General features: G+C 52.1%; 1 protein-coding gene across 15 annotated transcripts in view; it reads left to right on the forward strand.

Annotated features, from left to right (window-relative positions):
* The window catches only part of LOC106569653 (receptor-type tyrosine-protein phosphatase F), a 469500-nt gene that overhangs the window by 166518 nt on the left and 277384 nt on the right, over positions 1-25598 (forward strand). For all 15 annotated transcript variants that reach the window (XM_045694461.1, XM_045694460.1, XM_045694463.1 and 12 more), the window contains one exon: positions 3601-3790. In XM_045694461.1, coding sequence (XP_045550417.1) covers positions 3688-3790 — 103 coding nt within the window. In that variant the 5' untranslated portion in view covers positions 3601-3687. The remainder of the gene's footprint in view (positions 1-3600; positions 3791-25598) is intronic.

A 25598-nucleotide genomic window follows, 5' to 3' on the forward strand; every position in this document is an offset into this window, starting at 1 on the left:
TCGGAGGGGAGGGGCTACAGTAACCTCGGCTATGGATGGGGAGGTGTTACAGTAGCCTAGGCTTCGGAGGGGATGGGCTACAGTAGCCTCGGCTTCGGAGGGGGAGGGGCTACAGTAGCCTATTCTTCAGAGGGGGAGGGGCTACAGTAGCCTCGGCTTTGGAGGGAGGGGCTACAGTAGCCTATTCTTCGGAGGGGGAGGAGCTACAGTAGCCTAGGCTTCGGATGGGGAGGGGCTACAGTAGCCTATTCTTCGGAGGGGGAGGTGCTACAGTAGCCTTTGGAGGGGGAGGGGCTACAGTAGCCTAGGCTTCGGGGGGGAGGGGCTACAGTAGCATAGGCTTCGGAGGGGGAGGGGCTACAGTAGCCTAAATCAAATCAAATCAAATGTATTTATATAGCCCTTCTTCCATCAGCTGATATCTCAAAGTGCTGTACAGAAAGGCTATACATTTATTATTTTGTTCATTTGACAGCTCTTTATTGTGCATATCAGCATTTGTAATCACATTAAAATACAAGGTATAATAAGGACTGGACATTATGGATGTGCCATAATGGAGGTGGAGGGGCTACAGTAGCATAGGCTTCAGAGGGGGAGAGGCTACAGTAGCCTATGCTTTGGAGGGGGAGGGGCTACAGTAGCATAAGCTTCAGAGGGGGAGGGGCTACAGTAGCCTAGGCTTTGGAGGGGGAGGGGCTACAGTAGCCTTTGGAGGGGGAGGGACAGGTAGCCTACACACGCATACACACTGGCAAAGATTTCCAGCTGGCAGGCAGATGCTGGAATTTGTTTCTGAGTGACAGAGTGAGGGCTTTGAAAATAAGCTTTGTGTTTTTTGTGGGACTGTAAAAAAATGCCCAGAATGTAAAATAACGTTATCAATTGGTTCCTATGCTTTTAAAATAACAGTTCTATTCCGGAACAGTATTGATCACTTTTGTTCCCGGTTCTGATTCTGTTCCTTGACAATGTTGTTATTTTTAGTTTTTATGTTCTGTTCCCTGAACTGTCTGTTTCCCCCAGGTCCCTAGAGAAGGTATGAGTTAACTAACTGTCTGTTTCCCCAAGGTCCCTACAGAAGCTGTGTATGCAGACATGCTCTTGCAGTGTGTTTGATTTGAGCCCATCTGACATTTTCATTTGTTAATATGGAACATTAAGGGGGCGGTGTGTACTAGTCTGTCCCCAGGGAGTCACTGTGTACTAGTCTGTCCCCAGCTATCGCCCATCAAGGGGTTAGTGGGTTAGCAATCGCCCATCAAGGAGGGGTTAGAGGGATAGTTATCGCCCATCAAGGAGGGGTTAGAGGGGTAGTTATCACCCATCAAGGAGGGGTTAGAGGGGTAGTTATCGCCCATCAAGGAGGGGTTAGAGGGGTAGTTATCGCCCATCAAGGAGGGGTTAGAGGGGTAGTTATCGCCCATCAAGGAGGGGTTAGAGGGATAGTTATCGCCCATCAAGGAGGGGTTAGAGGGGTAGCTATCGCCCATCAAGGAGGGTTTAGAGGGGTAGTTATCGTCCATCAAGGAGGGGTTAGAGGGGTAGTTATCGCCCATCAAGGAGGGGTTAGAGGGGTAGTTATCGCCCATCAAGGAGGGGTTAGAGGGGTAGTTATCGCCCATCAAGGAGGGGTTAGAGGGGTAGTTATCACCCATCAAGGAGGGGTTAGAGGGGTAGTTATCGCCCATCAAGGAGGGGTTAGAGGGGTAGTTATCGCCCATCAAGGAGGGGTTAGAGGGGTAGCTATCGCCCATCAAGGAGGGGTTAGAGGGGTAGTTATCGCCCATCAAGGAGGGGTTAGAGGGGTAGTTATCGCCCATCAAGGAGGGGTTAGAGGGGTGGTTATCGCCCATCAAGGAGGGGTTAGAGGGGTAGTTATCGCCCATCAAGGGGTTAGTGAGTTAGTTATCGCCCATCAAGGAGGGGTTAGAGGGGTAGTTATCGCCCATCAAGGAGGGGTTAGAGGTGTGGTTATCACCCATCAAGGAGGGGTTAGAGGGGTGGTTATCGCCCATCAAGGAGGGGTTAGAGGGGTAGCTATCACCCATCAAGGAGGGGTTAGAGGGGTAGTTATCGCCCATCAAGGAGGGGTTAGAGGGGTAGTTATCGCCCATCAAGGAGGGGTTAGAGGGGTAGCTATCGCCCATCAAGGGGTTAGTGAGTTAGTTATCGCCCATCAAGGAGGGGTTAGAGGGGTAGTTATCGCCCATCAAGGAGGGGTTAGAGGGGTGGTTATCACCCATCAAGGAGGGGTTAGAGGGGTAGCTATCGCCCATCAAGGAGGGGTTAGAGGGGTAGTTATCGCCCATCAAGGAGGGGTTAGAGGGGTAGTTATCACCCATCAAGGAGGGGTTAGAGGGGTAGTTATCGCCCATCAAGGAGAGGTTAGAGGGTAGTTATCGTCCATCAAGGAGGGGTTAGAGGGGTAGTTATCGCCCATCAAGGAGGGGTTAGAGGGGTAGTTATCGCCCATCAAGGAGGGGTTAGAGGGGTAGCTATCGCCCATCAAGGAGGGGTTAGAGGTGTGGTTATCGCCCATCAAGGAGGGGTTAGAGGGGTAGCTATCGCCCATCAAGGAGGGGTTAGAGGGGTAGTTATCGCCCATCAAGGAGGGGTTAGAGGGATAGTTATCGCCCATCAAGGAGGGGTTAGAGGGGTAGTTATCACCCATCAAGGAGGGGTTAGAGGGGTAGTTATCACCCATCAAGGAGGGGTTAGAGGGGTAGTTATCGCCCATCAAGGAGGGGTTAGAGGGGTAGCTATCGCCCATCACGGAGGGGTTAGAGGGGTAGTTATCGCCCATCAAGGAGGGGTTAGAGGGGTAGTTATCGCCCATCAAGGAGGGGTTAGAGGGGTAGTTATCGCCCATCAAGGAGGGGTTAGAGGGGTAGTTATCACCCATCAAGGAGGGGTTAGAGGGGTAGTTATCACCCATCAAGGAGGGGTTAGAGGGGTAGTTATCGCCCATCAAGGAGGGGTTAGAGGGGTAGTTATCACCCATCAAGGAGGGGTTAGAGGGGTAGTTATCGTCCATCAAGGAGGGGTTAGAGGGGTAGTTATCGCCCATCAAGGAGGGGTTAGAGGGGTGGTTATCGCCCATCAAGGAGGGGTTAGAGGGGTGGTTATCACCCATCAAGGAGGGGTTAGAGGGGTAGTTATCGCCCATCAAGGAGGGGTTAGAGGGGTAGTTATCGCCCATCAAGGAGGGGTTAGAGGGGTAGTTATCGCCCATCAAGGAGGGGTTAGAGGGGTAGTTATCGCCCATCAAGGAGGGGTTAGAGAGTTAGCTATCGCCCATCAAGGAGGGGTTAGTTTTCTTGTCTCCCCAGGATTCTCTGTTGATTGTTATGCCACATTTCTAACGTTTAGGAAAGTGCTAATGCTGAGCTATCTGGTTTTATATAGTCTGGATAGTGTTGTTACCGATTGTGTCTTTGATGGATCCAAGCTACACTTTTTTCCCGTCTGGCTTTTGTACCAGCATTTTGCGGAAGTTGTTGTTGTTTACTTCCGTCAGATCAGATCAGTTCAGATCAGATCAAATGAAGTGTTTAAATGAAAACACTAACGTCCTGTCTTCTCTCTGTCTCCTCCCAGGTGTCTGTGTTTTGATCGTGTGTGAGGTGAGGTGTGTGTCTTCGTTGAGAGGAGGGAGGAGGAGTCGCTGTGCCAACCTGGACCATCATGGTGCCTGACATTCACCCTGCAGTTCCCCTCCTGCCCAGGGGGGCGGTGCCACCCCTCCTGCTGCTACTCAGCTGCCTGGTGCTCTCCTCTCAGGCTGACAGTAAGTACTGTACTTTATGTAGGACTAAAAAACATGTTTTTAAACTATACCCTAGGATCATGCCAGAATACAGCCATGCCTCTGTTGCATGGTGTTAATAACACTAAGTTTGTGGGTTTGATTCCTGTTGGAGTCACTTACTAAAACACACTCACTGTACTTTAAGTTGTTTTGGATAAAAGCGTTTACTAAATGGCATATATTATAATACATAAACAAAGTCGTATGTTTCTTTAGATTTTATACCGATTGAGGGACCAAATAGAGTTCAACTTGTAGTTTATCGTTTCATTTGTTCAGTCAGTCTGCCTCTTAACAGAAGTGCACTATTACAGTACATTAAACCGGATTGCTGAATATTAATTTGCGCTCTAGCTTGTTTGTTTGTTTGTTTGCTTAAGGAGACGCTGCTCATGCTGTGCAATTTTCTGCTTAATTTAACTCCGTACATACCACTCCAGGGCCCATTTTCCCAATGGAGCTGGAACTTAGTCTCACGAGTGTTTTAATCATGCGTCTTTCCTACAACGGCCCAAGATGTAACATGTGTTTTCCCCAAAACACCATGCAGTGAGAACGGTCGCTAAGGGCATCGTTGGAGCCTGTCAACACTGATAGGATCGGAAAGAAACGCAGCGCTGGTCTCAGATCAGTTGTCTCCATTTAAATCTGACTTTAACATTTATAATTATTTCACAATACTGACGACGGATCAGATCCTAGAGAAATATTACCACCTACGATTTGGCAAATCATTGCGCACGTTAGGCTACAAGTCATGAAATATATTGAGAGAAATTACAGACAGTAGCATACAAGTAACAAAATTGAACTCAATTGATTGAACATTAAATGTTTTCAATATGATTTAAATAGGTATATAGCCTACTGTTTTATATTTTAATGCAGTCATCTCATTTGAAGCACCTTTTTATAAATTGTTTGTTTGTATCAATTGCAAAGACATTGTCAAGTTTGAATTTGTAGTTAACTTTGTTCTGAAGTCATCGGTGGTCACAGAGACGGATAAAACCATGTGATTCTGTTTAGCGGAGATCTTCTGTGTGTGAAGAGACGCAGGAAGGAAAAACTGTACTGGTCCAGTCCACTTGGACTCCTAGGTGGATTCTGTTAGCACCATACTCAGCTGCTTTCTAAATGCACTCAGTCTCCTGGTGTCCTGTAGAATATTCTAGAAACAGTACATGGGTAGTGTGTGTGTGTGTGTGTGTGTGTGTGTGTGTGTGTCTCTGTCTGTCTGTCTGTCTGTCTGTCTGTCTGTCTGTCTGTCTGTCTGTCTGTCTGTCTGTCTGTCTGTCTGTCTGTCTGTCTGTCTGTCTGTCTGTCTGTCTGTGTGTGTGACCTCAGTGCCTTGCTGTCCATCTTAATGAAGATTGGGGTCTGGAGAAGTGCTCTCTTCGAGATGTGTCGCTGTCGCTAGATTCTGGGGCCCCTGTGGGTCTGTGTGCCCCCCCCCCCCGGGGTTGTCGAGTGTGGAGAGATGCCCTGCCCTACAGAAGAGGAGGGGGTCAAGGACCAAAATTAATTCAGCACATGACCTCAACTACAGCGCTGTCACAGGGTCACTGTAATTCAATTAGATCACACAGTCATTTTCTATCTCACGTTTCAACCTTCCCTGCCACTCGCCGTGTGACCGTTAGCTTCAGATCTGAACACGTGTCAGTGTATTACTGACCTTCGGGAACGTGTTGTATTCTCTACTATTGTTCTCCAGAATCCTGACTGCGTGCTGTACGCCAAGGCTTCCATTTCCTCCACAATAATGTAGAGATGAGTCATTTCAGCCCCCCTTTTTTCACCTCTGATCCTCCAACATATAGGAGAAGTGGTTATGTCATGTTTGAGTGGTAAATAAATTAAACTCAGCCCTGCGTTAGTCAGAACAGAAACAAAGATAAACAATTGACTGGAATATTATTTTCCTGTTAATTAGCCTATCTGATGTGGTAGCTTCTATCTAGCTATGTGGTCCTCTGCTCTTCTCTCGACAGACAGACAGACAGACAGACAGACAGACAGACAGACAGACAGACAGACAGACAGACAGACAGACAGACAGACAGACAGACAGACAGACCTCTTCTAAAGCTGGTCCCCTCTGTTCTGCTGCCTAACAAACTCCAGTAATCAGATCATTACCAGGTAAAACGACCCAGTGGAGCCTTTTAATTCTCACACAAAGACAGTCTCTGTGTCGTGACCAACTGGAAACCTTTTCTTCTGATCAGACAGTCACTGCGTCTCTCTCTACAATGGGCTGGTAGTTAAGGACAGTCACTGCGTCTCTCTCTACAATGGGCTGGTAGTTAAGGACAGTCACTGCGTCTCTCTCTACAATGGGCTGGTAGTTAAGGACAGTCACTGCGTCTCTCTCTACAATGGGCTGGTAGTTAAGGACAGTCACTGCGTCTCTTTCTACAATGGGCTGGTAGTTACAGACAGTCACTGAGCCTCTCTCTACAATGGGCTGGTAGTTAAGGACAGTGACTGAGCCTCTCTACAATGGGCTGGTAGTTAAGGACAGTCACTGAGCCTCTCTCTACAATGGGCTGGTAGTTAAGGACAGTCACTGAGCCTCTCTACAATGGGCTGGTAGTTACAGACAGTCACTGCGTCTCTCTCTACAATGGGCTGGTAGTTAAGGACAGTCACTGAGCCTCTCTACAATGGGCTGGTAGTTAAGGACAGTCACTGAGCCTCTCTCTACAATGGGCTGGTAGTTAAGGACAGTCACTGAGCCTCTCTCTACAATGGACTGGTAGTTTAGGACAGTCACTGAGCCTCTCTCTACAATGGGCTGGTAGTTAAGGACAGTCACTGAGCCTCTCTCTACAATGGGCTGGTAGTTAAGGACAGTCACTGAGCCTCTCTCTACAATGGGCTGGTAGTTAAGGACAGCAGGAGACAGTTGTCTGGGTCATAGTCAAAACAGCCAGCTACACGAGACAGATATCTATCCCAGCCTGTCAGACCTCAGGCTGCTTCTTTACATAGTGATATAAGGAACCTACATTTACATCTGAGACATTTTGCATAACGATGATGTAGATTCATAGCTGCCTGCACCAAATTGTCGTTTGTTGTTGGAGACAGATGAGACAAGATAAAGTTCCTTTTCACATTGGGAGAGAGAAGTAAAAATAATTTTAAAAAGGAAATAAAAGGGAATTGTTGTTTCCTGTTTTCAAATGCATGTTGCTTTTCAATTCAGTGCGTTTTCTGGGATTTCCAGCCCTTTTAGTACCCAGACCGTTCCACCTGTTTTGTAAGATCCATTATTGGGAGTAGACCAATAGAATCCCTCCCACCCCAGTGTTCCAGAATCTAGGGGCCGTATGAGGCGTTGTGACATCATTCGTCTCATGTGAGCATTTAACCCCGTCCTGTACAGACGGCCAGGGTAATCAATCCTGAGTGGTGACCTCAGACACCCCGTTGATCCCTAGGGAACACACTGTAATCAACCCGTCTCTATAGAACACAGTAGACCACCGCTCCTTCACCAACAAGGTCATACTCAAAGTCACACGGAACAAAACCCACCATGTCTTTACATTATCCCTTAAATATAATGGTTCATCTCTTTATTTCATGGGCGTCGATGGGAAACCTTTGGTACTTTTTATTTTTACTTTCGTTTTAATCTTGAGACATCTGTAGTGTCCCTTTCATGACAGTCAAGACCACTGAGCTTCTCTTAGTGCTCCCGCCTGTTATTGTACTAGCCTGGTCCCAGATCAGTTTGTGCTATCATGTCAAGTCCCTGCCCGCCTGTTATTGTACTAGCCTGGTCCCAGATCAGTTTGTGCTATCATGTCAAGTCCCTGCCCGCCTGTTATTGTACTAGCCTGGTCCCAGATCAGTTAGTGCTATCATGTCAAGTCCCTGCCATGCCTGTTATTGTACTAGCCTGGTCCCAGATCAGTTTGTGCTATCATGTCAAGTCCCTGCCATGCCTGTTATTGTACTAGCCTGGTCCCAGATCAGTTTGTGCTATCATGTCAAGTCCCTGCCATGCCTGTTATTGTACTAGCCTGGTCCCAGATCAGTTTGTGCTATCATGTCAAGTCCCTGCCATGCCTGTTATTGTACTAGCCTGGTCCCAGATCAGTTTGTGCTATCATGTCAAGTCCCTGCCATGCCTGTTATTGTACTAGCCTGGTCCCAGATCAGTTTGTGCTATCATGTCAAGTCCCTGCCCGCCTGTTATTGTACTAGCCTGGTCCCAGATCAGTTTGTGCTATCATGTCAAGTCCCTGCCATGCCTGTTATTGTACTAGCCTGGTCCCAGATCAGTTAGTGCTATCATGTCAAGTCCCTGCCATGCCTGTTATTGTACTAGCCTGGTCCCAGATCAGTTAGTGCTATCATGTCAAGTCCCTGCCATGCCTGTTATTGTACTAGCCTGGTCCCAGATCAGTTTGTGCTATCATGTCAAGTCCCTGCCATGCCTGTTATTGTACTAGCCTGGTCCCAGATCAGTTTGTGCTATCATGTCAAGTCCCTGCCATGCCAAACATGGAAAGGAGTGACAAAGAGTGGCATGATGGCATAAACAGACTGGTAAAATATATGTGTCATAAGGCATCACTCTGGGATGTAAAATATGTTTTACTATGATTATTAGTCGCTGTGGATACGAGTAGGATCTCTGCTAAAATGTACAAGTTGACTTCATGTAAATGGTTACAATTATTTTTCCAAGTCACTCTCCTAGCCTGCTGTTTCAAGAAGACTCCTTAGTCCTTCAAAAAAAAAAGCTGAATGGTAAATAAATAGTATATGCATAGCTAATAGAAGCAGTTCAACACCAAACGCCTCAGAAAGAGAAAGGTTGAGAAAGAGAACATTGATCTTTTCTCTGTTAACCTGTTGGGGCTAGGGGGCAGTATTTTCACGGCTGGATAAAAAAACGTACCCGATTTAATCTGTCTGTGTCTGTGAGTATAACAGAACTCATTTGGCAGGCAAAACCCTGAGACATTTTCTGACAGGAAGTGGATACCTGATGTGTTGAATTACCTTTAAGCCTATGCCATTGAAACACACAGGGGCTGATTAATGTTTTGGCACTTCCTATTGCTTCCACTAGATGTCACCAGCCTTTACAAAGTGTTTTGAATCTTCTACTATGAGATCTGACCGAACAAGAGCCTTGGAACGGTGATGGCCGATTAGACTCTGGCGTGCGAGGTCATGTTGGGTACCCTCGTTCCAAAACGTTTTAAAAGAGAATGCATTCGTCCACCTTGAATATTATTCATGTTCTGGTTAAAAAAGGCCCTAATGATTTATGCTATACAACGTTTGACATGTTTGAACGAACGTAAATATATTTTTTCCCCTCGTTCATGACGAGAAGTCCGGCTGGCTTAGATCATGTGCTAACAACACAGATCTTTTTGGATATAAATGATGAGCTTTTTTGAACAAAACTACATTCGTTATGGACCTGGGAAATCCGGGAAGTGACATCTGATGAAGAGAATCAAAGGTAATGGATTATTTACATAGTATTTTCGATTTTAGATCTCTCCAACATGGCCGTTTGTCTGTATAGCAAAGCATATTTTTCTGGGCGCAGTGCTCAGATTATTGCAAAGTGTGATTTCCCAGTAAGGTTATTTTTAAATCTGGCAAGTTGATTGCGTTCAAGAGATGTAAATCTATAATTCTTTAAATGACAATATAATATTTTACCAATGTTTTCTAATTTTAATTATTTAATTTGTGGTGCTGACTTGACTGCCGGTTATTGGAGGGAAACGATTTCCTCAACATCAATGCCATAGTAAAACGCTGTTTTTGGATATAAATATGAACTTGATAGAACTAAAAATGCATGCATTGTCTAACATAATGTCCTAGGAGTGTCATCTGATGGAGATTGTAAAAGGTTAGTGCATCATTTTAGCTGGTTTTATGCTTTTGGTGACCCTGTCTTTGAATTGACAAAACATTACACACAGCTATTGTCAATGTACTCTCCTAACATAATCTAACTTTATGCTTTCGCCGTAAAACCTTTTTGAAATCGGACAACGTGGTTAGATTAAGGAGATGTTTATCTTTCAAAGGGTGTAAGATAGTTGTATGTTTGAAAAATTTGAATTTTGACATTTATTTGGTTTCAAATTTGCCGCTCTTGAAATGCACCTGCTGTTGATAGGGTGCACCACGGGTGGCACGCTAGCGTCCCACATAGCCCCAAGAAGTTAAAGGGGTTTTCTTGAAGGCTCAGTAATAGTAGTCTGTAAACTGACGTGTTAAAGGGGTTTTCTTGAAGGCTCAGTAGTAGTAGTCTGTAAACTGACGTGTTAAAGGGGTTTTCTTGAAGGCTCAGTAGTAGTAGTCTGTAAACTGACGTGTTAAAGGGGTTTTCTTGAAGGCTCAGTAATAGTAGTCTGTAAACTGACGTGTTAAAGGGGTTTTCTTGAAGGCTCAGTAGTAGTAGTCTGTAAACTGACGTGTTAAAGGGGTTTTCTTGAAGGCTCAGTAGTAGTAGTCTGTAAACTGACGTGTTAAAGGGGTTTTCTTGAAGGCTCAGTAGTAGTAGTCTGTAAACTGACGTGTTAAAGGGGTTTTCTTGAAGGCTCAGTAGTAGTAGTCTGTAAACTGACGTGTTAAAGGGGTTTTCTTGAAGGCTCAGTAGTAGTAGTCTGTAAACTGACGTGTTAAAGGGGTTTTCTTGAAGGCTCAGTAGTAGTAGTCTGTAAACTGACGTGTTAAAGGGGTTTTCTTGAAGGCTCAGTAGTAGTAGTCTGTAAACTGACGTGTTAAAGGGGTTTTCTTGAAGGCTCAGTAGTAGTAGTCTGTAAACTGACGTGTTAAAGGGGTTTTCTTGAAGGCTCAGTAGTAGTAGCCTGTAAACTGACGTGAAGTTAAGATCTGGGGTAGAAATCTGTAAACCCATTAGCCATTGTTTGTCCAGACATGAGTGCAGGGGAACAGAAGGATCGAGAATAAGGGAGTGGAGTGGGTGGGCGGCTGGATGGATGGAAATTGGATTGTGTTTTTTTGAAGTGTCCATATGGTCACCCAGCGAAAATTGACTGGGATGGAAATTGATTCATTTTAATTAAAAGTAACCACATCCAGCATGGAGAGCAACCTGATACTGGTAGTCCACAGCTGTGGTCCCCTAGACCATCCCAGCCAGGACCACAGACACAGGGGACCATCCCAGCCAGGACCACAGACACAGGGGACCATCCCAGCCAGGACCACAGAGACAGGGGACCATCCCAGCCAGGACCACAGAGACAGGGGACCAACCCAGCCAGGACAACAGAGACAGGGGACCATCCCAGCCAGGACCACAGAGACAGGGGACCATCCCAGCCAGGACCACAGAGACAGGGGACCATCCCAGCCAGGACAACAGAGACAGGGGACCATCCCAGCCAGGACAACAGAGACAGGGGACCATCCCAGCTAGGACCACAGAGACAGGGGACCATCCCAGCCAGGACCACAGAGACAGGGGACCATCCCAGCCAGGACCACAGAGACAGGGGATCAACCCAGCCAGGACAACAGAGACAGGGGACCAACCCAGCCAGGACAACAGAGACAGGGGACCAACCCAGCCAGGACAACAGAGACAGGGGACCATCCCAGCCAGGACCACAGAGACAGGGGACCAACCCAGCCAGGACATCAGAGACAGGGGACCAACCCAGCCAGGACAACAGAGACAGGGGACCATCCCAGCCAGGACCACAGAGACAGGGGACCATCCCAGCCAGGACAACAGAGACAGGAGACCATCCCAGCCAGGACAACAGAGACAGGGTACCATCCCAGCCAGGACCACAGAGACAGGGGCCCATCCCAGCCAGGACCACAGAGACAGGGGACCATCCCAGCCAGGACCACAGAGACAGGGGACCAACCCAGCCAGGACAACAGAGACAGGGGACCAACCCAGCCAGGACAACAGAGACAGGGGACCAACCCAGCCAGGACAACAGAGACAGGGGACCATCCCAGCCAGGACCACAGAGACAGGGGACCAACCCAGCCAGGACATCGGAGACAGGGGACCAACCCAGCCAGGACAACAGAGACAGGGGACCATCCCAGCCAGGACAACAGAGACAGGGGACCATCCCAGCCAGGACATCAGAGATAGGGGAACATCCCAGCCAGGACAACAGAGACAGGGGACTATCCCAGCCAGGACCACAGAGACAGGGGACCATCCCAGCCAGGACAACAGAGACAGGGGACCATCCCATCCAGGACAACAGAGACAGGGGACCATCCCAGCCAGGACAACAGAGACAGGGGACCATCCCAGCCAGGACAACAGAGACAGGGGACCATCCCAGCCAGGACAACAGAGACAGGGGACCATCCCAGCCAGGACAACAGAGACAGGGGACCATCCCAGCCAGGACCACAGAGACAGGGGACCTTCCCAGCCAGGACCACAGAGACAGGGGACCATCCCAGCCAGGACCACAGAGACAGGGGACCAACCCAGCCAGGACAACAGAGACAGGGGACCATCCCAGCCAGGACCACAGAGACAGGGGACCTTCCCAGCCAGGACCACAGAGACAGGGGACCATCCCAGCCAGGACCACAGAGACAGGGGACCTTCCCAGCCAGGACCACAGAGACAGGGGACCATCCCAGCCAGGACCACAGAGACAGGGGACCAACCCAGCCAGGACAACAGAGACAGGGGACCATCCCAGCCAGGACCACAGAGACAGGGGACCTTCCCAGCCAGGACCACAGAGACAGGGGACCATCCCAGCCAGGACCACAGAGACAGGGGACCAACCCAGCCAAGACAACAGAGACAGGGGACCAACCCAGCCAGGACAACAGAGACAGGGGACCAACCCAGCCAGGACAACAGAGACAGGGACCCATCCCAGCCAGGACAACAGAGACAGGGGACCATCCCAGCCAGGACATCAGAGACAGGGGAACATCCCAGCCAGGACCACAGAGACAGGGGACCATCCCAGCCAGGACAACAGAGACAGGGGACCATCCCAGCCAGGACAACAGAGACAGGAGACCATCCCAGCCAACAGAGACAGGGGACCATCCCAGCCAGGACAACAGAGACAGGGGACCATCCCAGCCAGGACAACAGAAACAGGGGACCATCCCAGCCAGGACCACAGAGACAGGGGACCATCCCAGCCAGGACAACAGAGACAGGGGACCAACCCAGCCAGGACAACAGAGACAGGGGACCATCCCAGCCAGGACAACAGAGACAGGGGACCATCCCAGCCAGGACATCAGAGACAGGGGACCATCCCAGCCAGGACATCAGAGACAGGGGACCAACCCAGCCAGGACCACAGAGACAGGGGACATCCCAGCCAGGACCACAGAGACAGGGGAAGAGAGGGATGGAGAGGGAGGTGGGGTGCTTGTGGGAGTGAAGCAACAGAGAGAGAGTGATGGAGAGAGAGAGAGAGGAAGCCTTTCATGTGTCAGAGCAGCAATGTCATGGCATCGTCAGGGAGGAGAGGGGGAGTATAGGAGGGAGGAGGGTCGTCCGAGGTTAACGATGGGAGATTAATAGTTGAATTAGTCCGTTCGATAGCAAGGCAGAGAGAGGAGGAAGGAGTCACCACCCAAACCCTCCTCACACAACAACACCAACCAACATCCATCTTAAAGGGAACGGAGAGAAATGGCTGAAGGTATCTCACCTGTCTCAGTTCACATCTCTGTGTAACAGTAGATAGTTAAGCCTACACATTGAGATGTGGAAAATGGAGGCATGTTCTCTAGGCCAGGTATTCTTCACATTTTCAAACAGTACATTTATTTTTTCCAACGGGGCTATACATTTGGGTGAGTTTTTATTCTTGACTGAGTAGCCTCGTTTCACTGTCAAAAATCTAATTAAACCATCTAGTTTTCAGCGAAATAACAACACAATGTCAAATACAGGTAGCCTAGTCAAATAATAACATCCAATCACATTAACCGTTAGTCTCTCACGTGGGAATTCCACTAACGGTCCGTATGTACAGTAGCCAAATGTAGCTGCTGCTCATTCCGTTTGCTCGAAAATGGATAAATGGTTAAAAAAAGTAAGGCCCAAGTCCATAGAGACACATACCAGCTCTAGTGGTAGTACTGCTACTACCAGCAGTACTGCTGGTACTGCAGTACTACTACTACACCTACTACTACCAGCAGTACTACACCTGCTACTACCAGCAGTACTACACCCGCTACTACCAGCAGTACTACACCTGATACTACCAGCAGTACTACACCTATTACTACCAGCAGTACTACACCTACTACTACCAGCAGTACTACACCTGCTACGACCAGCAGTACTACACCTACTACTACCAGCAGTACTACACCTACTACTACCAGCAGTACTACACCTACTACTACCAGCAGTACTACACCTACTACTACCAGCAGTACTACACCTGCTACGACCAGCAGTACTACACCTGCTACTACCAGCAGTACTACACCTACTACTACCAGCAGTACTACACCTGCTACGACCAGCAGTACTACACCTGCTACGACCAGCAGTACTACACCTGCTACGACCAGCAGTACTACACCTGCTACTACCAGCAGTACTACACCTACTACTACCAGCAGTACTACACCTACTACTACCAGCAGTACTACACCTGCTACAACCAGCAGTACTACACCTACTACTACCAGCAGTACTACACCTGCTACGACCAGCAGTACTACACCTGCTACTACCAGCAGTACTACACCTACTACTACCAGCAGTACTACACCTGCTACTACCAGCAGTACTACACCTACTACTACCAGCAGTACTACACCTGCTACAACCAGCAGTACTACACCTACTACTACCAGCAGTACTACACCTGCTACGACCAGCAGTACTACACCTGCTACTACCAGCAGTACTACACCTACTACTACCAGCAGTACTACACCTGCTACTACCAGCAGTACTACACCTGCACCTGTCAACGACACACGTTGTTCTGCTTCCACGAGCGCATCCAATGCTAGCATCAGTAATTCTACATGTGTTGTTAGCCCAGCTAGCATGGACACTGACAGTTGTGAATCTGATGCAGCTGAAGGCTACTGCCCCCTTACCTGGGAAAGCACCGAACAACAGACAGGGACGTTGGACCATCGAAGAGGCGCAAATATATATTGGGAGTAGTGCCTTTCCTCAGCCACAGTGTGTTATGTGCAAAAGTACTTGTTTGACCGCTTGCATGATGATGAGTTTCTCACATGACTGGCCTATCTGGGTGATGTTTTATCTCTCCTGAATGATCTGAATCTAGGATTACAGGGACTCTCCGCAACTATATTCAATGTGTGGGACAAAATTGAGGCTATGATTAAGAAGTTGGAGCGCTTCTCTGTCTGCATTAACAAGGACAACACACAGATCTAGTCATCATTCTATGATTTGTTGTGTGCAAATGAACTCAAGCTTACGGACAAAGTCAAACGTGTTATAGCAAAGCACCTGAGTGAGTTGGGTGCACAATTATGCAGGTACTTTCCCGAAACGGAGGACACAATCAACTGGATTCGTTATCCCTTTCATGCCCTGCCTCCAGTCCACTTACCAATATCTGAACAAGTGAGCCTCATCAAAATTGCAACAAGCGGTTCTGTGGAAATTGAATTTAATCAGAAGCCACTGCCAGATTTCTGGATTGGGCTGCGCTCAGAGTATCCTGCCTTGGCAAATCACGCTGTTAACACACTGATGACCTTTGCAACCACGTCTCTATGTGAGAGTGGATTCTCGACCCTCACTAGCATGAAAACTAAATACAGGCACAGACTGTGTGTGGGAAATGATTTAAGACTGAGACTCTCTCCAATACAACCCAACATTGTAGAGTTATGAGCATCTTTTCAAGCACACCCTTCTCATTAACCTGTGGTGAGTTACTCACCAATTTCTGATGAACAAATAAGGTTTTATATGTAAGATGGTTAAAGAGCAAAATGATTGATTATTATTAATTGTGCCCTGGTCCTGTAAGAGCTCTTTGTCACTTCCTACGAGCCGGGTTGTGACAAAAACTCACCCTCATTCTTATGTTTAATAAATGTATCGTATAGTGTGTGTGTGTGTGACAGGCTTCCAATGATGGCAAAAAACAACATTGTAGAGTGCGCTGACCCTGGTGCTAGAGGGGGTACAGCTGGGTACAGCTGGAGGTTGAATGTTTTGAAGTGGTACGGGACTATAATCATTTCAGGAACCACTGCTCTATACCATATGCTTGTCCAAAGCTTTGGAGAGACACATTTCTAGAATAAATGTAGGTTTCTTACTTTAGTTAATTTGAATATATTTTGGACATTTGTCATGACTCGACATTCTCTCTCATATTCTCTCCTATCACAGAGGTTGAACTTTGGCTTCAGCAAGGGGGGTACATTTGCCTTGAATGATATGAGGTTTAAAATATTTAAGGTCTTCTTGACTGCATCAATATTAAAGTATTACAGGTTCTCTCAGTCCTCTTCCTCACAATGACTCAATAACACACTATTCCCCATTTAGTGCACTACTTTAGACCAGCTCCCTATGGCACCCTATTCCCTATTTAGTGCACTACTTGGGACAGACTGTCAGTCAATCTAACCTGGTGGATTATTCATATCGCTCTACCCCTAGTGAGAAGGAGTTTAAACATAGTCCATTTACATGTTTTCTCAGGATGAATTTAGCTAGCTCTCATGTAGTCAGGTAGTTCCAGCCCTGTGGATAAACCAGGTAGTTCCAGCCCTGTGGATAGACCAGGTAGTCCCAGCTCTGTGGATAAACCAGGTAGTCCAGCCCTGTGTTTAGACTAGGTAGTCCCAGCCCTGTGTTTAGACCAGGTAGTCCCAGCCCTGTGGATAAACCAGGTAGTCTCAGCCCTGTGTTTAGACTAGGTAGTCCCAGCCCTGTGTTTAGACCAGGTAGTCCCAGCCCTGTGGATAAACCAGGTAGTCTCAGCCCTGTGTTTAGACTAGGTAGTCCCAGCCCTGTGTTTAGACCAGGTAGTCCCAGCCCTGTGTTTAGACCAGGTAGTCTCAGCCCTGTGGATAGACCAGGTAGTCCCAGCCCTATGGATAGACCAGGTAGTCTCAGCCCTGTGGATAGACTAGGTAGTCTCAGCCCTGTGGATAGACCAGGTAGTCCCAGCCCTGTGGATAGACCAGGTAGTCTCAGCCCTGTGGATAGACCAGGTAGTTCCAGCCCTGTGGATAGACCAGGTAGTCCCAGCTCTGTGGATAAACCAGGTAGTTCCAGCCCTGTGGATAGACCAGGTAGTCCCAGCCCTGTGGATAAACCAGGTAGTCTCAGCCCTGTGTTTAGACTAGGTAGTCCCAGCCCTGTGTTTAGACCAGGTAGTCCCAGCCCTGTGTTTAGACCAGGTAGTCCCAGCCCTGTGGATAAACCAGGTACTCTCAGCCCTGTGGATAGACCAGGTAGTCCCAGCCCTGTGTTTAGACCAGGTAGTCTCAGCCCTGTGGATAGACCAGGTAGTCCCAGCCCTGTGGATAGACCAGGTAGTCTCAGCCCTGTGGATAGACTAGGTAGTCTCAGCCCTGTGGATAGACTAGGTAGTCTCAGCCCTGTGGATAGACCAGGTAGTCTCAGCCCTGTGGATAGACCAGGTAGTCCCAGCCCTGTGGATAGACCAGGTAGTCTCAGCCCTGTGGATAGACCAGGTAGTCCCAGCCCTGTGGATAGACCAGGTAGTCCCAGCCCTGTGGATAGACCAGGTAGTCTCAGCCCTGTGGATAGACCAGGTAGTCTCAGCCCTGTGGATAAACCAGGTAGTCTCAGCCCTGTGGATAGACCAGGTAGTCTCAGCCCTGTGGAGAGACCAGGTAGTCTCAGCCCTGTGTTTAAACCAGGTAGTCTCAGCCCTGTGGAGAGACCAGGTAGTCTCAGCCCTGTGTTTAAACCAGGTAGTCTCAGCCCTGTGGAGAGACCAGGTAGTCTCAGCCCTGTGGAAAGACCAGGTAGTCTCAGCCCTGTGGAAAGACCAGGCAGTTCCAGAGACAGGTAGACAGAGAGACTAGAGTCTATAGTTGTTCTAGGGGCATCCTCTGAGGTAATTACACAACAAATTACACAACATTAATAATAAACAAATTACACAACATTAATTACACAGCAAATAGCCTGCGGTGAGGAACATTTTATGTGGATGGAAGCTTCTGTTACCTGAGCTGTACTGGGACTATTCTGTACTGTACTGTACTGTACTGTACTGTACTGTACTGTACTGTACTGTACGTACACACACACACACACACACACACACACACACACACACACACACACACACAGTAGAGGCAGACTTTGGGTAGATGTCTGTTTATCTCCTGGCTGTTTGTCGGTTCATGTGTCTACAGTAGCCAACCTCTGGGCCAGGGCAAGTTTAAACAATCCACACCTTGGGATGGGGGACAGGGGGGCTGTGTGTGTGTGTGTGTGTGTGTGTGTGTGTGTGTGTGTGTGTGTGTGTGTGTGTGTGTGTGTGTGTGTGTGTGTGTGTGTGTGTGTGTGTGTGTGTGTGTGTGTGTGTTGGAAGCTGAATGTTAGAACAATGGCAGGGGCTCTCAGGAGAGGGAGGTCTCTTAAGGCAGTCTAATCTAGAATAGGCAAATTAAAAGGATTGGGTTATTGGGGGCGGACAGACGGGGACAGGCACTCCCTCACTGTGATGGATAATCATGACGTGACCCCTAAAGGAGCCAGGGTCGGCTACCCACCCTGTCCCCTCACTAACCCCCTATCCTGAACACCCTTCTCCTCCTACCTCTCTCCTGCCTCCTCCTACCTCTCTCCTGCCTCCCCCTACCTCCTCCTACCTCTCTCCTGCCTCCCCCTACCTCTCTCCTGCCTCCTCCTACCTCTCTCCTGCCTCCTCCTACCTCTCTCCTGCCTCCCCCTACCTCTCTCCTGCCTCCCCCTACCTCTCTCCTGCCTCCTCCTACCTCTCTCCTGCCTCCCCCTACCTCTCTCCTGCCTCCCCTACCTCTCCTGCCTCCTCCTACCTCTCTCCTGCCTCCCCCCTACCTTTCTCCTGCCTCCCCCTACCTCTCTCTTGCCTCATTCTACCTCTCTCCTGCCTCCCCCTAACTCTCCTGCCTCATTCTACCTCTCTCCTGCCTCCCCTACCTCTCTCCTGCATCCTCCTACCTCTCTCCTGCCTCCCCCTACCTCTCCTGCCTCCTCCTACCTCTCTCCTGCCTCCCCCTACCTCTCTCCTGCCTCCTCCTACCTCTCTCCTGCCTCCTCCTACCTCTCTCCTGCCTCCTCCTACCTCTCTCCTGCCTCCCCCTACCTCTCTCCTGCCTCCTCCTACCTCTCTCCTGCCTCTCCCTACCTCTCTCCTGCCTCCTCCTACCTCTCTCCTGCCTCCTCCTACCTCTGTCCTGCCTCCCCTACCTCTCTCCTGCCTCCCCCTACCTCTCTCCTGCCTCCTCCTACCTCTCTCCTGCCTCCCCCTACCTCTCTCCTGCCTCCCCCCTACCTCTCTCCTGCCTCCCCCTACCTCTCTCCTGCCTCCCCCTACCTCTCTCCTGCCTCTCCCTACCTCTCTCCTGCCTCCTCCTACCTCTCTCCTGCCTCCCCCTACCTCTCTCCTGCCTCCTCCTACCTCTCTCCTGCCTCTCCCTACCTCTCTCCTGCCTCCTCCTACCTCTCTCCTGCCTCCCCCTACCTCTCTCCTGCCTCCCCCTACCTCTCTCCTGCCTCATTCTACCTCTCCTGCCTCATTCTACCTCTCTCCTGCCTCCCCTACCTCTCTCCTGCCTCCCCTACCTCTCCTGCCTCCTCCTACCTCTCTCCTGCCTCCCCCTACCTCTCTCCTGCCTCCCCCTACCTCGCTCCTGCCTCCTCCTACCTCTCTCCTGCCTCCCCCTACCTCTCTCCTGCCTCCTCCTACCTCTCTCCTGCCACCCCCTACCTCTCCTGCTTCCCCCCTACCTCTCTCCTGCCTCCTCCTACCTCTCTCCTGCCTCCTCCTACCTCTCTCCTGCCCTCCCCTACCTCGCTCCTGCCTCCTCCTACCTCTCTCCTGCCTCCCCCTACCTCTCTCCTGCCACCCCTACCTCTCCTGCTTTCCCCTACCTCTCTCCTGCCTCCTCCTACCTCTCTCCTGCCTCCCCCCTACCTCTCTCCTGCCTCCTCCTACCTCTCTCCTGCCTCCTCCTACCTCTCTCCTGCCTCCCCCTACCTCTCTCCTGCCTCCCCCTACCTCTCTCCTGCCTCCTCCTACCTCTCTCCTGCCTCCCCCTACCTCTCTCCTGCCTCCTCCTACCTCTCTCCTGCCTCCCCTACCTCTCTCCTACCTCTCCTACCTCCTCCTACCTCTCTCCTGCCTCCCATACCTTTCTCCTGCCTCCCCCTACCTCTCTCCTGCCTCATTCTACCTCTCTCTTGCCTCCCCCCTACCTCTCCTGCCTCATTCTACCTCTCTCCTGCCTCCCCTACCTCTCTCCTGCCTCCTCCTACCTCTCTCCTGCCTCCTCCTACCTCTCTCCTGCCTCCCCCTACCTCTCCTGCCTCCTCCTACCTCTCTCCTGCCTCCTCCTACCTCTCTCCTGCCTCCTCCTACCTCTCTCCTGCCTCCCCCCTACCTCTCTCCTGCCTCCTCCTACCTCTCTCCTGCCACCCCTACCTCTCCTGCTTTCCCCTACCTCTCTCCTGCCTCCTCCTACCTCTCTCCTGCCTCCCCTACCTCTCCTGCCTCATTCTACCTCTCTCCTGCCTCCCCTACCTCTCCTGCCTCCCCCTTCCTCTCTCCTGCCTCATTCTACCTATCTCCTACCTCTCCCCTGCCTCCCCCTACCTCTCTCCTGCCTCCCCCCTACCTCTCCTGCCTCATTCTACCTCTCTCCTGCCTCCCCTACCTCTCCTGCCTCATTCTATCTCTCTCCTGCCTCCCACTACCTCTCTCCTGCCTCCCCTACCTCTCCTACCTCTCTCCTGCCTCCCCCTACCTCTCTCCTGCCTCCCCCTACCTCTCTCCTGCCTCCCCCTACCTCTCTCCTGCCTCATTCTACCCCTCTCCTGCCTCCCCTACCTCTCCTGCCTCATTCTACCTCTCTCCTGCCTCCCCTACCTCTCTCCTGCCCCCCTACCTCTCTCCTGCCCCCTACCTCTCTCCTGCCTCCCCCTACCTCTCTCCTGCTCCCCTACCTCTCTCCTGCCTCCCCCTACCTCTCCTGCCTCATTTTACCTCTCTCCTGCCTCCCCTACATCTCCTGCCTCATTCTACCTCTCTCCTGCCTCTCCCTACCTCTCTCCTGCCTCCCCCTACCTCTCTCCTGCCTCCCCTACCTCTCCTGCCTCCTCCTACCTCTCTCCTGCCTCCCCCTACTTTTCTCCTGTCTCCCCCTACCTCTCTCCTGCCTCATTCTACCTCTCTCCTGCCTCCCCCTACCTCTCCTGCCTCATTCTATCTCTGTCCTGCCTCCCCTACCTCTCTCCTGCCTCCCCCTACCTCTCTCCTGCCCCCCCTACCTCTCTCCTGCCTCCCCCTACCTCTCTCCTGCCTCCTCCTACCTCTCTCCTGCCTCCCCCTACCTCTCTCCTGCCTCCCCCTACCTCTCCTGCCTCATTCTACCTCTCTCCTGCCTCCCCTACCTCTCCTGCCTCATTCTACCTCTCTCCTGCCTCCCCCTACCTCTCTCCTGCCTCCCCCTACCTCTCTCCTGCCTCCTCCCTACCTCTCTCCTGCCTCCCCCTACCTCTCTCCTGCCTCCTCCTACCTCTCTCCTGCCTCCCCCTACCTCTCTCCTGCCTCCTCCTACCTCTCTCCTGCCTCCTCCTACCTCTCTCCTGCCTCCCCCTACCTCTCTCCTGCCTCCTCCTACCTCTCTCCTGCCTCCCCCTACCTCTCTCCTGCCTCCCCCTACCTCTCCTGCCTCCTCCTACCTCTCTCCTGCCTCCCATACCTTTCTCCTGCCTCCCCCTACCTCTCTCCTGCCTCATTCTACCTCTCTCCTGCCTCCCCTACCTCTCCTGCCTCATTCTACCTCTCTCCTGCCTCATTCTACCTCTCTCCTGCCTCCTCCTACCTCTCTCCTGCCCTCCCCCTACCTCTCTCCTGCCTCCCCCTACCTCTCTCCTGCCTCCTCCTACCTCTCTCCTGCCACCCCTACCTCTCCTGCTTTCCCCTACCTCTCTCCTGCCTCCTCCTACCTCTCTCCTGCCTCCCCCTACCTCTCTCCTGCCTCATTCTACCTCTCTCCTGCCTCCCCCTACCTCTCCTGCCTCCCCCTTCCTCTCTCCTGCCTCATTCTACCGATCTCCTGCCTCCCCCTACCTCTCCCCTGCCTCCCCCTACCTCTCTCCTGCCTCCCCCTACCTCTCCTGCCTCATTCTACCTCTCTCCTGCCTCCCCTACCTCTCCTGCCTCATTCTATCTCTCTCCTGCCTCCCCCTACCTCTCTCCTGCCTCCCCTACCTCTCCTACCTCTCTCCTGCCTCCCCCTACCTCTCTCCTGCCTCCCCCTACCTCTCTCCTGCCTCCCCCTACCTCTCTCCTGCCTCATTCTACCCCTCTCCTGCCTCCCCTACCTCTCCTGCCTCATTCTACCTCTCTCCTGCCTCCCCTACCTCTCTCCTGCCCCCCTACCTCTCTCCTGCCCCCTACCTCTCTCCTGCCTCCCCCTACCTCTCTCCTGCTCCCCTACCTCTCTCCTGCCTCCCCCCTACCTCTCCTGCCTCATTTTACCTCTCTCCTGCCTCCCCTACATCTCCTGCCTCATTCTACCTCTCTCCTGCCTCTCCCTACCTCTCTCCTGCCTCCCCCTACCTCTCTCCTGCCTCCCCTACCTCTCCTGCCTCCTCCTACCTCTCTCCTGCCTCCCCCTACCTTTCTCCTGTCTCCCCCTACCTCTCTCCTGCCTCATTCTACCTCTCTCCTGCCTCCCCCTACCTCTCCTGCCTCATTCTATCTCTGTCCTGCCTCCCCTACCTCTCTCCTGCCTCCCCTACCTCTCTCCTGCCCCCCCCTACCTCTCTCCTGCCTCCCCCTACCTCTCTCCTGCCTCCTCCTACCTCTCTCCTGCCACCCCTACCTCTCCTGCTTCCCCCTACCTCTCTCCTGCCTCCTCCTACCTCTCTCCTGCCTCCCCTACCTCTCTCCTGCCTCCCCCTACCTCTCCTGCCTCATTCTACCTCTCTCCTGCCTCCCCTACCTCTCCTGCCTCATTCTACCTCTCTCCTGCCTCCCCTACCTCTCTCCTGCCTCCCCTACCTCTCCTGCCTCCTCCTACCTCTCTCCTGCCTCCCCCCTACCTCTCTCCTGCCTCCCCCTACCTCGCTCCTGCCTCCTCCTACCTCTCTCCTGCCTCCTCCTACCTCTCTCCTGCCACCCCTACCTCTCCTGCTTCCCCCCTACCCCTCTCCTGCCTCCTCCTACCTCTCTCCTGCCTCCTCCTACCTCTCTCCTGCCCTTCCCTACCTCGCTCTTGCCTCCTCCTACCTCTCTCCTGCCTCCCACTACCTCTCTCCTGCCTCCTCCTACCTCTCTCCTGCCAACCCTACCTCTCCTGCTTTCCCCTACCTCTCTCCTGCCTCCTCCTACCTCTCTCCTGCCTCCCCCTACCTCTCTCCTGCCTCCTCCTACCTCTCTCCTGCCTCCTCCTACCTCTCTCCTGCCTCCCCCTACCTCTCTCCTGCCTCCTCCTACCTCTCTCCTGCCTCCCCCTACCTCTCTCCTGCCTCCCCTACCTCTCCTGCCTCCTCCTACCTCTCTCCTGCCTCCCATACCTTTCTCCTGCCTCCCCCTACCTCTCTCCTGCCTCATTCTACCTCTCTCCTGCCTCCCCTACCTCTCCTGCCTCATTCTACCTCTCTCCTGCCTCATTCTACCTCTCTCCTGCCTCCTCCTACCTCTCTCCTGCCCTCCCCTACCTCTCTCCTGCCTCCTCCTACCTCTCTCCTGCCTCCCCCTACCTCTCTCCTGCCTCCTCCTACCTCTCTCCTGCCTCCTCCTACCTCTCTCCTGCCTCCCCCCTACCTCTCTCCTGCCTCCTCCTACCTCTCTCCTGCCCCCCCCTACCTCTCTCCTGCCTCCTCCTACCTCTCTCCTGCCTCCCCCTACCTCTCTCCTGCCTCCCCTACCTCTCCTGCCTCCTCCTACCTCTCTCCTGCCTCCCATACCTTTCTCCTGCCTCCCCCTACCTCTCTCCTGCCTCCTCCTACCTCTCTCCTGCCTCCTCCTACCTCTCTCCTGCCTCCTCCTACCTCTCTCCTGCCTCCCCCTACCTCTCTCCTGCCTCCTCCTACCTCTCTCCTGCCACCCCTACCTCTCCTGCTTTCCCCTACCTCTCTCCTGCCTCCTCCTACCTCTCTCCTGCCTCCCCCTACCTCTCTCCTGCCTCATTCTACCTCTCTCCTGCCTCCCCTACCTCTCCTGCCTCCCCCTTCCTCTCTCCTGCCTCATTCTACCGATCTCCTGCCTCCCCCTACCTCTCCCCTGCCTCCCCTACCTCTCTCCTGCCTCCCCCTACCTCTCCTGCCTCATTCTACCTCTCTCCTGCCTCCCCTACCTCTCCTGCCTCCCCTACCTCTCTCCTGCCTCCTCCTACCTCTCTCCTGCCACCCCTACCTCTCCTGCTTCCCCCTACCTCTCCCCTGCCTCCTCCTACCTCTCTCCTGCCTCCCCCTACCTCTCCTGTCTCCCCCTTCCTTTCTCCTGCCTCATTCTACCTATCTCCTGCCTCCCCTACCTCTCCCCTGCCTCCCCTACCTCTCTCCTGCCTCCCCTACCTCTCCTGCCTCCCCCTACCTCTCCTGCCTCATTCTACCTCTCTCCTGCCTCCCCTACCTCTCCTGCCTCATTCTACCTCTCTCCTGCCTCCCCCTACCTCTCTCCTGCCTCCCCTACCTCTCCTGCCTCCTCCTACCTCTCTCCTGCCTCCCCCTACCTCTCTCCTGCCTCCCCCTACCTCGCTCCTGCCTCCTTCTACCTCTCTCCTGCCTCCCCTACCTCTCTCCTGCCTCCTCCTACCTCTCTCCTGCCACCCCTACCTCTCCTGCTTCCCCCTACCTCTCTCCTGCCTCCTACTACCTCTCTCCTGCCTCCTCCTACCTCTCTCCTGCCCTTCCCCTACCTCGCTCCTGCCTCCTCCTACCTCTCTCCTGCCTCCCCCTACCTCTCTCCTGCCTCCTCCTACCTCTCGCCTGCCACCCCCTACCTCTCCTGCTTTCCCCTACCTCTCTCCTGCCTCCTCCTACATCTCTCCTGCCTCCCCTACCTCTCTCCTGCCTCCTCCTACCTCTCTCCTGCCTCCTCCTACCTCTCTCCTGCTTCCCCTACCTATCTCCTGCCTCTCCCTACCTCTCTCCTGCCTCCTCCTACCTCTCTCCTGCCTCCCCCTATCTCTCCTTTGTATCTCCTGCCTCCTCCTACCTCTCTCCTGCCTCCATTTTGACCTCTCTCCTGCCTCCCCCTACCTCTCCTGCCTCTCTCCTGCCTCCCCTACCTCTCTCCTGCCTCCTCCTACCTCTCTCCTGCCTCCCCCTACCTCTCCTGCCTCCTCCTACCTCTCTCCTGCCTCCTCCTACCTCTCTCCTGCCTCCCCTACCTCTCTCCTGCCTCCTCCTACCTCTCTCCTGCCTCCCATACCTTTCTCCTGCCTCCCCCTACCTCTCTCCTGCCTCATTCTACCTCTCTCCTGCCTCCCCTACCTCTCCTGCCTCATTCTACCTCTCTCCTGCCTCATTCTACCTCTCTCCTGCCTCCTCCTACCTCTCTCCTGCCCTCCCCTACCTCTCTCCTGC

The sequence above is a fragment of the Salmo salar genome, chromosome ssa14, assembly GCF_905237065.1.
Source record: "Salmo salar chromosome ssa14, Ssal_v3.1, whole genome shotgun sequence".
Taxonomy (NCBI): domain Eukaryota; kingdom Metazoa; phylum Chordata; class Actinopteri; order Salmoniformes; family Salmonidae; genus Salmo; species Salmo salar.